This window comes from Heptranchias perlo, chromosome 28, assembly GCF_035084215.1.
Source record: "Heptranchias perlo isolate sHepPer1 chromosome 28, sHepPer1.hap1, whole genome shotgun sequence".
NCBI lineage: Eukaryota > Metazoa > Chordata > Chondrichthyes > Hexanchiformes > Hexanchidae > Heptranchias > Heptranchias perlo.
Window position 1 is genome coordinate 37,834,256 of NC_090352.1, and position 13,145 is coordinate 37,847,400.

The 13,145-nt window shown below is 42.1% G+C and overlaps 1 protein-coding gene across 7 annotated transcripts in view; it reads right to left on the bottom strand.

Moving 5' to 3' along the window:
• bcas3 (BCAS3 microtubule associated cell migration factor) overlaps window positions 1–13,145 on the bottom strand; it is a 666,368-nt gene that overhangs the window by 606,397 nt on the left and 46,826 nt on the right. For all 7 annotated transcript variants that reach the window (XR_010968541.1, XR_010968542.1, XM_068008504.1 and 4 more), the window contains exon 6: window positions 3,573–3,654. Coding sequence is in view for 5 of the 7 variants with exons in the window: in XM_068008504.1 (XP_067864605.1) it covers window positions 3,573–3,654 (82 nt within the window). In the remaining 2 variants the exon portion in view is untranslated. The remainder of the gene's footprint in view (window positions 1–3,572; window positions 3,655–13,145) is intronic.

The window sequence follows — 13,145 nt, forward strand, 5'->3', positions numbered from 1 at the left end:
TTGAACATATGCTTAGAATTTTACTGGAAGTGAGATAGATAAAGAGACACAAGCAGCTGCAGCGCAATTAAAAGAGCAGCTAAAAGCCATGTGGACACATGAGAAAAGGAGCGGGTTTAAACCCTGCTCAATTCCAAAAAACTGAAGGGCTATGCAAAATCGATACACAAGGGAGTGGTGGAGAAACAAGTAATTGGTTCAGATCAATAATAAATTATTTATTATTCCTCCAAAACTTGCCAACACGGTCAAGTCTTTATTTCTTTGGCCGCAGCTAAGCTTGAATTTGCCAAGTTTCTAATGGGTACACTTTGAGTGCCAAGCCAAAGATCAAGAAAAAAAACAATTTTACTGAAGCAGAACACGAATCCTACTCCACCCTACTTCTGCAGCCCTAAATCCCAGCACATCCTTTTATACCTGCACCCCACCCCCCCAAACCACGTGACAGTCACTACACCTCTACACTCTGGAATTCTCTTCCTAATCCTCTTTGCCTCATTATCTCTTTCTCTCATCAACAAAAGCAAAACCTACATTTCTGATTGTGCCTTCAGACACCTCCCCTAACTTCTCTTCTCCTTCCTGCTCGCCATCCGCCCGCTAAGGTTGCCAATTTTCCAGGATTGTCCTAGAGTTTGCAGGAATGGAAGATTAATCTCCAGGACACTGCTGCGTACAACCCACGAGAAAAATCATTTAAAAATACGATGAGATTTTTTTCATTTTCTTTGAACACTTTTATTTATTAGTTATAACAATATTGGAGATGGAAAGAAAGGCTGTTTGTCTGACAGTCACGAATCATCCAATCCGGTAACGGTGACTCCGTTTGCTTTTCAATTGGCATGGGAAGGCGGGGCGCCATGGAGGATGGGTGCGTTCAGCAACCAATGGCGAGAGCGTGGGGACGGAGCGGCTGGAGGCGAGAGGTCATGTGATGAAACCTCCAGGAATACGTCCAAAGTTGGCAACCCAACCCCCCCAACCGTCCCATCCCGTATTGTGCTTTGGGACATTTGGTTTATTTGAAAGACGGTACATAAATGTAAGCTGATGTTGAACCTGTGTCCTGAACCATTGAATAGTTACAGGGTGCATACTTCTATTGTAGTTTGCTCTCATTTGATTCCAGATATCTCTGCACACATTCATAGAACCATAGAATGATGCAGCACGGAAGGAGGCCATTTAGCCCATCATGCCTCTGCCGGCTCTTTGGAACGGCTATCCAATTAGTTCCACCCTCCTGTTCTTTCCCCACAGCCCTGCAAATTTTTCCCCTTCGAGTATTTATCCAATTCCAATTTGAAAGATGCTTTTGAATCTGCTTCCACCATTCCGGATTATAACAACTCACTGCGTAAATTTTTCTTTCCTCATGTCATCTCTGGTTCTTTTGCCAATTACCTTAAATCTGTGTCCTCTGGTTACTGACCCTTCTGTCACTGGAAACAGTTTCTCTTTATTTACTCTATCAAAACACATCAGGATTTTGAACACCTGAAGGGTTTTGATAGTGTAAATAAGAAGGCGGCTGATACACATCAACTGAATGCTGGGTTAGTTAACTATGCTGATGCAATAAGCAGAGCCAAGCCTGGAATGTGTCTGCATCAAATCTTTAAACCTGCTTGTGTTTTGTAAATACTCAAGTTAACACAGAGGTAGTCGATCACCATTTTAGTCCCATTTTTTAGATGAGGATTAATTCTAAGTAGACCTCAATTTGTCCAGTTTACACTTTGGATCAACAAGCTAACTGGATTAAGGAACAAAGATAGAATCAGTAGAGGTTCAGTGCAAACAAGATGCCATGTTTCAAGATTTTGTTGACCATTTGTCCACAGAAAGGATTTAGGATAAAATAGATTTATATTTAAATGTTATGTTTTAAAGCAAAGTGTATTCACACAAGTTTATTAAAAAAGAGTGGCACTGAGACAAAGGTGGTTAGCATGCTAATGAGCTAAGCTTCAAAGTTATTGTCTCAAAGACTGCAATAATTTGTTAGCCTGTCCCAGTCATCAATAAACACCTGACATCCATTGTGTTCGGAGGTCCCGAGTCCTAGGCATTCAGCAGAGGTTATCTGGCATATGCCAATCTTTTGAGTTGTGAACACATGGAGGTAATAAAAAAAAATCAGAGACAGAGATACAGGCAGTCAGAGAAGTTTTTAAAGAAAAAGTGGCAAGAGTAAGCTTCTGCCAGGCTCAGAAAGAGAACGCATGGGGGTAGTTAGAAGTTATTTTGTATAAGTAAAGCAAGAGGTCAAAATCACACTCAGTGCAGAGGCTGAGTGAGGAAAGCAGTGAGGATATCCCAGTGAGAAGGTTGACATAGAGCTTGGGTGGGCGGTAGAGAATGAAAATTTTAGAGAGGCAAGAGAGATGGAACAACAACTACTTATATTCATATAGGGCCTTTAACGTAGTAAAACGGTGAGGTTCTCAAAGGAGAAGGTACCAGAGGAGTAGGGGGACAGACCAAGGTGAGATTTGGTGAGAAGGGCCACACCCCCCACCATACCAGTTTGAGCAGGGCAAGTGGTGTAAGGTATAGCCAGGCGAGGAGGCTTCAGCAAGGGGCAAGGTGTCATCAACCATGAGCCAAGTTTCCGGCATTAAAAATTAAACTAAAATAGAAATTATCGAGGTAGCATCTAGGTTTACAATTACCAAAATATGCCAGCTTCAAATGTGATACAATTAGCCAAAGCTGCAAATGGTTAACAGGAAAGCATTCCTTTACTCTTCGCTGCTTTTTATCTGAGTGGAGGAAGGAATTTAAATTATTTGCATTATTTTTACTTCAAAACAAGCTGTTCAAATTTTTAAAAAATTTTTACATTTGGCCTTCCATTAAAGTTTGAAGAGATCAGACCAGGTGACTTGTTTCTTGGCCTCAGCCAATGCTACTGTGGATCTGGCTGCAAAAAAGTACAAGAGAGCAGTCCTGACTATCGTGTCCCCAAAAATTCTTACGCAAAATCAGCACAAGGCAAGGCCACACAGTCCTACAAAACTCCCTTTTCAATAGATCAGTCCCAAAACCTGCCTTCTCACCAGATCTCTCAAACCCTTCTCTCAAGAAGTCTATTATACAATGTGAAACTATATTGGTTTAAGTGTGATTCTTCTATAGCCTACTAACAGAGATGTGCTAAATAGAATTATATCATAGAATCATATAGCAGAGAAGGAGGACATTCGGTCCATTGTGCCTGTGCCGGCGCCTTGAAAGAGCTATCCAGTTAGTCCCACTCCCCCTGCTCTTATTCCCATAGCATAACCGTAGTGACAACACTGATGAGTTCTCATCACAAGTTTGAAAGTTGCGTCTACAAATATATGCTTTTCACAAAGGAATCTTGTTTATATCGCAATTACAACGATACAAAGGAGATCTTCATCAACATGCCTGTAGTGATACCTTGCACCCAATGGTGGGTACGTCCTACCAAGAAATTTGCTTTGCTTAAATAAATTGACAATTTGGAAATGTGACATTTTACATTTCTTCCAATGAAGCTTTGTTGAATTGAACTGGAAGCAATGTTCAATGCTTACCAGTCTGTGGTGCAGGCAGGATCCGGGCTGTCCGGATGGGGCCATTACGGACAGAGTACAGCTCCTGGGCCTCACCACTCATCTGCAAAAAAAAAAAAGAACAATGACAGAGTCAAATTTCCTAAAGAACATTCACACATTCTTCTCAGACAATAAATGTATTATATTTTTATCAACACAAGCACCCAACACTTTGCAGCGTAACCTGCTCATTTCAGCTGCTGCTCCAGACCAGAGGCCACTATTTTATTTCCCTTGTTCTTGAGCTGTGTTCTTCTCCCTCCTCCTCCCTTCACCCACCCATGCCACCTTTCATTTAAGTCCATTCATGGCTCGTTCCTCCCCAACTAGTAGCCTCCTCCATCCCTGCAATAACACCCCCAACCTCATATCCATCCACTTCCATCTCCCTAAAATCAACCACCTCCTCTCCTACGTAAACCCATCTGCTGCTGAAACCCTCCTCCACGCCTTTGCACCTCCAAACTCAACTATTTCAATGCTCTCCTGGCTGGACTCGCCTCTCCATAAACTTCAGCTTATCCAAACTCTGCTGTCTGTATCCTATCCTACACCAAGTCCCACTCACCCATCACCCCTATCCCCGCTAACCTACATTGGCTCCCGATCCTCCAAAGCCTCAAATTTAGTATTCTCATCCTTGTGTTTAAATCCTTTCATGGTCTCACCCCTCCTCTCTCCCTAAGCTCCTCCAGCCCTCCAACCCTCCTGGAACTCTCCATTCCCCTGACTCTGGCCTCTTGAGCATCCTCCCTCCCTTCGTAAGCTGTTGTTGTTATTGAATTCTACAGTCCTCAGTTCCATTCACAACTCCTCCAATAATGAAGCAGCTCATCACAGCAGGTGCCACACAACACCTCTTTGAACAAGCATTTGGTTACCCTTCCTAATCCAGTTTTTAAGGAGGCTTTTGTAAGCAAGGAGATAGGTAAGCAAGAGAAAAACTAGACAGCAGGAACTTTGTGACCGAAACATCAGCCTCTTTCAGCTTGGCTTATTTGGTAGCCTCCGAGTCAAATGGTTGTATACCGAAGTCTCACTCAAGGCCTACATAATAAGTCACTGCATTTCAAAGTAATGCACTAAGTGTGAAGTGTTTTGGGGTGCTTCCAAGTGATATGATAGTTGTTATATAAATACAAGTTGTTGCTCTGATAGTGGTGGCTTTTCTTAATATCTTTAGCCTAGCACCTGAGGAAATCTGAGCATTTGTCAGAAATTCACCAAAATAATGGATTTTCCCTCGTCCAGAGTGCTACAGCCAATTGTAGTTCCTTCATTGTTGCATTGGTTAAGATCAGCTAACTCACCACAGACCAGAAACTAAACCTGGTTATGTATGGATTAGTACTTCACTGGGAGTGCCCTTTATACACTGGGCGACCAGGGGCAGTCTTTTTTTTCAAAACAAGAAAGTAAAACCCTCTTTTCTTGACCCTACAACAACTCTCAACCACCACCATAACCTTAATTAAAAACCCTCTTTTTTTGCAACATGACATGATGCAAAGCAGCGCAACAGATGTTTTGCACTGAAAGCAACTTTTATTCTGGGTTTGGAAGCATGCTAATGATAGCACCGATCTTACCAAATCTAGCCAGGTGCACCAGCATGCTACTAAACCCAATGTAAAAGCAGCTTAAAGAATAATTGCCAGTGGAAAATAAATAAAAATCAACAGCAAAATACTGCAGATGCTGGAAATCTGAAATAAAACAGAAAATGCTGGAAATACTCAGCAAGTCAGGCAGCATCTGTGGAGAAAAAAAGTTAACGTTTCAGGTCAGTCACCCTTCATCAGAAAAATCAACCTCCCTCTCACTCTAGGTCGCACTCCTCTGGCATGTTACAGAGTAGCACAAACAAAGAGAGGCCTTCGCGAAAGATACTTTCCTACTCATCAAGTTGGGAAATGGCATCAAGCATGGGAAAGGCATAAACAAGACTAGAAAAAAAATATCAAAGCTACATCACTGCATTTAGCAACACGAACAGATTTAAAACATGTATCCCGTTCCACTTATGTATGTAGGCGGATTGAAGAAACATCAAAAACCAGACTGGAACATAAAGCCACTTCACAATCATTTCAAGCAGTTTCTTATGTGATCTTAAGGACTTAAGAAAGCGCCAGTTAAAAAATGTACTGTTTTGCTGCAATAATTTCCACTGGGACTGGGAAAATACATCCTGTTAAAATATTTTTTTATAAACAAAGCAAATTATTTTCAATGGAACAAAAAAGGAGACAATAATAACTGACTTTGTCCAACAAAACCATAAATCTAAAACTAAAATAGAGCCAGTCCACATTTTAATTAATTTCTCAGCCACTCATTTTAAAATGCAAGTAGTTGCCATATTTGTTTGGCACATAATAATTCCTTCTACAATTTCAATCAATTGCCCCGATGGCCGAGTTAATAAATGCACTGCCCAGGGCAATACTAAGCTATGCAGTCTGTGGTTCAGGCCCTGCTCTGTGCTGCTCTTGACTCCATCGAAACTAGTCAACCTTTTAAAAAAAAATCAATTAAATCTCCTCTTAGCCTCCTCTGCTCCAGTGGAAATAGTTCCAGCATCTTAACTCTTATTATAACTCTTCCATCTCTTGGCATCATCCAACTGAATCTAAGCTATGCACTTTCCATGGCTTCAATAACCTCTCTATAATGGGGTGTCCAAAACAGCACTCAGTACTCTAACTGTGGCCTAACCAATATTTTGTACAAATTTATCACTGCTTCTTCACTCTTGTACTCTGCACCCCTATTTATAAAACCCAAAATGCTGCTGGCCTTTATCTATCTGCATTTGCACTTGCAGGGAATTGGGTATTTGAATTCCTGGGTCTCACTGTTCATCCACACCCTATAGCATCTTTCTTTTGAGTTCATACTCCAATTTATTGGTTTTCCTCCCAAAACTTATTACCTCACACTTATCGACATTAAATTGCATCTGGCATCTGTCTGCCCATTCCACTGTCTATATCTTCCTAAAGTCCTATCCAGACCTCTTCGCTATTTGCAGAGTCCCCTCCTTTTGTGTATTCAGCAAATCTTTGTGCTCCCTATACCCAAGTCCAAATCATCTATAAATACCAAGAACAAAAGTGGACCCAGCACTGACCCATTGGGTACACCACTTCTAACCCTTCTGCAATCCAAGCAACACCCATTTAGCCTAACTTTTTCAGTCCTGTTTGGTAACTAACTTTCTATCCGTGCCTAATAATTGCTGGTTTCATGCTCTAAATAATATTCCTTAAATTCGGCCTCTTCATTTTGTAATAATTTACATGTAACACAAGATACCAAATTTGGACATGCCTGCCCTACACAGGAAATCTCAGCAGGCGAATCAAAAATGGGGTACCAAACTCATGGATGAATTTGTCTTCACCCAGTGTCCACATTGGCACACTTTAAAGTAGGGTTAACTAGGAAACAAGACAGGAACCCATGGATGATCATTTTTCCCTCCCTACTGAGCACAACTAAAGCTGACTCTAGCATTCCCACTGCTACACCGGTGAAATCAGCTAACTCGGCACAGACTTGAAGGCTTGAACCTGGCAGCCCCCAGTATGTATGCTGCCTTCATTCCACCAGAGAAGCTCACAGCTGTTTCCAACAAGTTCCTTTACTTCACATCTTCTTTGGGGGAAAAAGTAAGAAAACCCCTGCATTTATATAGCACTTTATCACATCCTCAGGATGTTTCAAAATGCTTCGTATCCAATGAATTACCTTTTGAAGTGCAGTCACTGATGTTATGTAGACAAATGTGGCAGTCAATATGCACTCAGCAGGATTCCACAAACAGGAAATGACTTAGTAGTGTTTGTTGAGGGAAGACTATTGGCCAGGATACCAGGAGAACTCCCTGCTCCTCTTCAAGTAGGGCAATAAAACCTTTTATGTCCACCTGAACCAGTAGATGCAGCACTTCCCTCAGTGTTACACAGAAATGTCAATCTAGGTTATGTGCCCAAGTCCTAGAGTGAGGCTTGAACCCACAACCTTTGCTTCTTTAGAGGAGATAGTGCTACCAATTTGAGCCAAGCTGACAGTAAATGAAACTCTTGTATTCCCCTCTGCCTTCCCCCCACCAGATATGGGTAGAGATGAAAACAGAAAACATATCAGCTTACTGTAGTAGGAAAGTGGTGCAACAGAATTTTTCTATCTAAATTCATGCAAAGTTAACTTCTCACACACAATTTTAATAAAGAAAAGAAAATGGCTTCCCTCCTTGTGCCTAAGAATCAAGAGTAAATTACAACTTAAGACACCAGCAGTTTTGGTTAGTGGGTCGTAAAACAAAAATGAACCACAAAATGAATATTCCATCAACTTCCCCACAATAACCAGTGTTTTGGGTGACAAGAGGGGGAGAGAAAACAGCTATAGTTTAATGTTAAAATGTGCTGTACGCAGTGCATGGCTGATTAATAACACACACCTTTTTTCATTCATTATTAACTTAAAAACCATTTAGTTGGAAACATTGCTTCATTAACAATCTCAGAGCAGTGAAGTGAAATCCTGTTGCCTGGAGAGTGCAGATTTCCTTTTTTTCTCGAGTTTGTAATTCCACAGTCATTATAAATAATATATGCTGGAAAGACCAGAGAGGTCAGCTGTGTAGTTGCTAAATGTAGCAGAAATACAATCTGTCTTGCCAAGCTATTCTGCTACCCAACAGTTCCAGAATTGCCAACAAAGCTCCTTTAGATAAATCTGTCCCTATTTTGCATTAAGACTGGGTATTTTCTCCACCCATGTATACAGCTATCTTATGGTGCCCAGGTGATAAGGATTGTTCAAGAGAGACAATAAAACTACCGGCTCGCAGAACTATTAAAACGAGAGAACCAAAAACTAAAGATAACAAGACAAAGAAAAAAAAGATAAAAGGAGATTCACCAGAATGGTTAGCCATGAAGGACTTCAGTTATGTGATGAGATGAGAGAAGCTGAGGTTGTTCTCCTTATAGCAGAGAAGGTTAAGGGGAGATTTAAGAGAGGTGTTCAAAATTATGAAGGGTTTTGATAGAATAAAGAAGAAGAAACCGTTTCCAATGGCAGAAGCGTCAGAAACCAGAAGACACAGATTTAAGGTAATGGGCAAAAGACTAGAAGCGAGATGAGGAGAATTTTTTAAGCAGCGAGGTGTTATGATCTGGAATGCGCTGCCTGAAAATGTGGTGCAAACAGGTTCAATAGTAACTTTCAAAAGGGAATTGGACATATACTTGAAGGGAAAAAATTTGCAGGGCAATGGGGAAAGGGCAGGGGAGTGGGACAAATTGGATAGCTCTTTCAAAGATCCAGCACAGGCATGGTGGGCCGAAGGGCCTCCTTTTGTGTTGTATCATTCTATGATTCACTGTTTTTGCAGGCAGCATTTTCAGAAGTGGCAAAAAAATGTCCAGAAGCAAACAGTTAAAACAGTGATGGCTCCAAGTGTTGTCCACATGAGGTAGTGCTTTGATTAACCATAGATTAACCAAAGCTGAATAAAGAAGTCACATGACCAATGTGATATTTCTGTTAAGCAAACCATCTTTGCAACTGAAATAAGACAGAATATATAGTAAACAATGAACCCATGAGTCCAATACTGCAGCATGTTTAAAAGTCACTGCGAATGAGAGTGTTTCACCTCAGTAATTCAAAAAATAATCAAAACAGAACCGAAAATAGCGATGATCATTAAGATCTTTGAATTTTTTTTCCTCATTCTTATTATTTTTGAGTCTGCTCATCAGTCAAAGCTAAAAGGCAAACAATAAATGAAAATCAGACCATGTGAAAGGAATTGAACACTCCCACCACCAAATCTACCAGGCTGTGCCTTTACTGCTCACACCAGTCACGTGTGTCCATAACACCAGGCCATAGTAACCAAGTCCAAATTTACACTGATGCTGGCAATTTGAAAATGCAAATATTCAGAAAAACAAATGAAACATAAAACATCAGGACTGAAGTAGATGCCAAATTAAAAATGCATCCCAGCACAACAGGATTTATTTCATACTGACTCAAGAATTAATTTATAACAAACATCTAAACTCTTGATCAAAATTAATCCTAGACTTGTATTACACTGTACCCCTATACTTATGGGAGAGTCCAAAACTAGAGGTCATAAATATAAAATAGTCACTAATAAATCCAATAGGGAATTCAGGAGAAACTTCTTTACCCAAAGAGTGGTAAGAATGTGAACACACCACCACAAGGAGTAGATGTGGCGAATAGCATAGATGCATTTAAGGGGAAGCTGGATAAGTACCTGAGGGAATAAAGAATAGGAGATCCTGATAGGATTAGATGAAGTGTGCAGCATAAACACCGGCATAGACCAGTTGGGCCGAATGGCCTGTTTCTGTGCTGTAACTTCGATGTAACTCCCGAGTTCAAATACAAATCGAGAGCTGAAGCTGAGTGAACTAACTTAGCAAGTGACAATGTTAATATACAAAACTCCATTTATACAACTGGCCATTTGAAAAAAATGTGAGAAGTTGTTGAACTCTTGTGACACAAAAGTTCTCACCTTGCAAAAAAAAAAATTAAAGCTTGAACTACTTTCCCCATCACAAGCTATTGCCATACCAACTTGCATTTATATAGCACCTTTAATGTAGTAAAACATCCCAAGATGCTTCACAGGAGCATTATCAAACAAAATTTGACACCAAGCCACATAAGGAGGTATTAGAAAGCATGGTCAAAGAGGTCAGTTTTAAGAAGCGTTTTAAAGAAGGAGAGAGAGGTAGAGAGGCCGAGAGGTTTAGGGAGTAATTCTAGAGCTTAGGGCCTGGGCAGCTGCTGTATCTAGAGGGTTAGGCAGCATTTTTCTGTACTTTTTCTTTTCACAATCATAGATGTCAAAAGACAATTATTATCAAGAAAGATAAAAAGGAAACCGCTGCAATGAAGATAGCTTAAATGGATTTCCACGGTCGCAGTGTGTGAACAGTACTACCAACCAAAGAGTACTTGTCCTTTGTGTCCCACCCTACGATTCTAAAGTGTAGAGAAATCCATCAGTTCACAAATGCGGCTCAGTAACCAGCCGGAACAACAAAGACTTGTTTATGCTCTGACAAAAAAAAAAATCTCCTCTCCATGCTGCACAAAATGAGATTCACATGTTTTACGATGTAAATTATATAATAAGCAGAGTGAAAATATCTATGCAATTGGGCTCTAGCTAAAGCTCTCTATTCATGTGAATTAAGGCACTGAGCTCTGGTTACTGTGAAGTTTTAATCAAATTTCAACATTATTTGCCAGCTGTTCTCCACCTGAATTTTTACTTCTCATTGCACTGGGTCACCATAAATAGACAAAACCCACAACTATGAAGGAAAGATGAAAGGAAATCGGTTCAGAGATCCATTGCAAAGCCATTTCACCTGAACGTATATTACATATTAAGAGCTTGATTCTGGTAAATGACTCTAGTGGCAGAAAGGACTGGTCTGGGTTTTTCTTACACGTAATAGCAGAAGCAACAATAGCATTTATATAGCTCATTTAACACAGAACAAGATCCCAAAGCACTTTACAGAGGTATCATCAAAAGAAAACAGACACCGAGTCAAAGAAGCAGGTATTAGGAGGGATGGCCAAAAGCTTGGTCAAAGAGGTGGGTTTTTAAGAGGATCTTAAAAGGAGGAGAGGCTGGTGGAGAGGCATAAGGGTTTAGGGAGGGAATTCTACAGCACAGGGCCTGGGCAGCTGAAGGCACGGCCACCAATGGTGTGGCAAAGGGAGATGGGGACGTACAAGGCTAGAGTCAGACGAACTGAGAATTTAAGGAGGAAGCAGAGTTTTGGATGAGCTGAGGTTATAATGGGTAGAGAATGGGAGGCCTGACAGGAAAGCATTGGAATAATTAGGTTTGGAAATGCAAAGGCATGGATGAGGGCTTCAGCAGCAGATGGACTAGTTTCATCTTTCTCTAGTTTCTCTCCTATCTCACTTCATGCCCTCTCCGAGCTCATCTAGTCCACAAGACCCACCTCCTGCTCCCTCGACCCTATTCCCACCAAACTGCTGACCACCCAACTTCCCTTCCTAGCCCTCATGTTACCTGATACTGTTAACGGTTCCCTCTCCTCAGGTACTGTCCCCCTCCCCTTCAAATCTGCTGTCATCACCCTCCTCTTCAAAAAAAACCACCCTTAACCCCTCTGTCCTTGCAAACTACTGCCCCATCTCCAACCTCCTTTTTCTCTCCAATCTCCTTGAACATGTTGTCACCTCCCAAATCCGTGCCCGTCTTTCCCGCACTCCATATTTGAATCCCTCCAATCAGGTTCTGCTCCTGTCACAGTACTGAAGCAGCCCTGATCAATGTCACAAATGACTGAGACCGTGATAAACTATCCCTCCTCATCCATCTCGACCTGTCTGCAGCCTTTTGCACAGTCAACCACACCATCCCCCTCCAACACCTCTCCTCCGTCGTCCAGCTGGGTGGGACTGCGCTCGCCTGGTTCCATTCTTATCGATCCAGTCGTAGCCAGAGAATGGCTTCTCTTCCCACTCCCACACTGTTACTTCTGGAGTCCCCCAAGGACCTACCCTTGAACCCCTCCTATTTCTCATCTACATGCTGCTCCAAACATGACATCATCCAAAAACACGACGTCAGATTCCACACATACACTGACGACACCCAGTCCAACTCACCATCACCCCTCTCGACCCCTCCACTGTCTGATTTGTCACACTGCTTGTCCGACATCCACTACTGGATAAGCAAAAATTTCCTCCAACTAAATATTGGGAAGGTCCCCACCACAAACTCCGTTCCATAGCCACCGACTCCATCCCTCACCCTGGCCACTGTAAGGCTGAACCAGATAGTTCGCAACCTTGGTGTCCTATTTGACCCCGAGATGAACTTCCGACCACACACCTGCTCCATCACCAAGACCGCCTACTTCCACTTCCGTAACATCGTCCGTCTCCCCCCACCCCGCCTCAGCTCATCTGCTGCTCAAACTCTCGTCCATGCTTTTGTTACTTCTTGACTTGACTATTCCAATGTTCACCTGGCTGGCCTCCCATCTTCCACTCTCCATAAACTTGAGCTCATCCAAAACTCTGCACCAAGTCCCATTCACCTATCACCCCTGTGCTCGCTGACCTACATTGCTCCCAGTCCGGCAATGCCTTGATTTTAAAATTCTCATCTTTGTTTTCAAATCCCTCCATGGCCTTGCCCCGCCCCGCCCCCGTAATCTCCTCCAGCCCTACAACACCCCGAGACCTCTGCTCTCCTCCAATTCTGGCCTCTTGCACATCCCTGAATTTAGTCACTCCACCACTGGCAGCCATGCCTTTAGCTGCATAGACCCTAGACGCTAAGCTCTGGAATTCCCTCCCTAAACCTCTCTGCCTCGCTACCTCTCGCTCCTCCTTTAAGACGCTCCTTAAAACCTACCTCTTTGACCAAGCTTTTGGTCACCTGTCCTAATATCTCGTGGCTCGGTGCCAAATTTTGCGTGATAATGCTCCTGT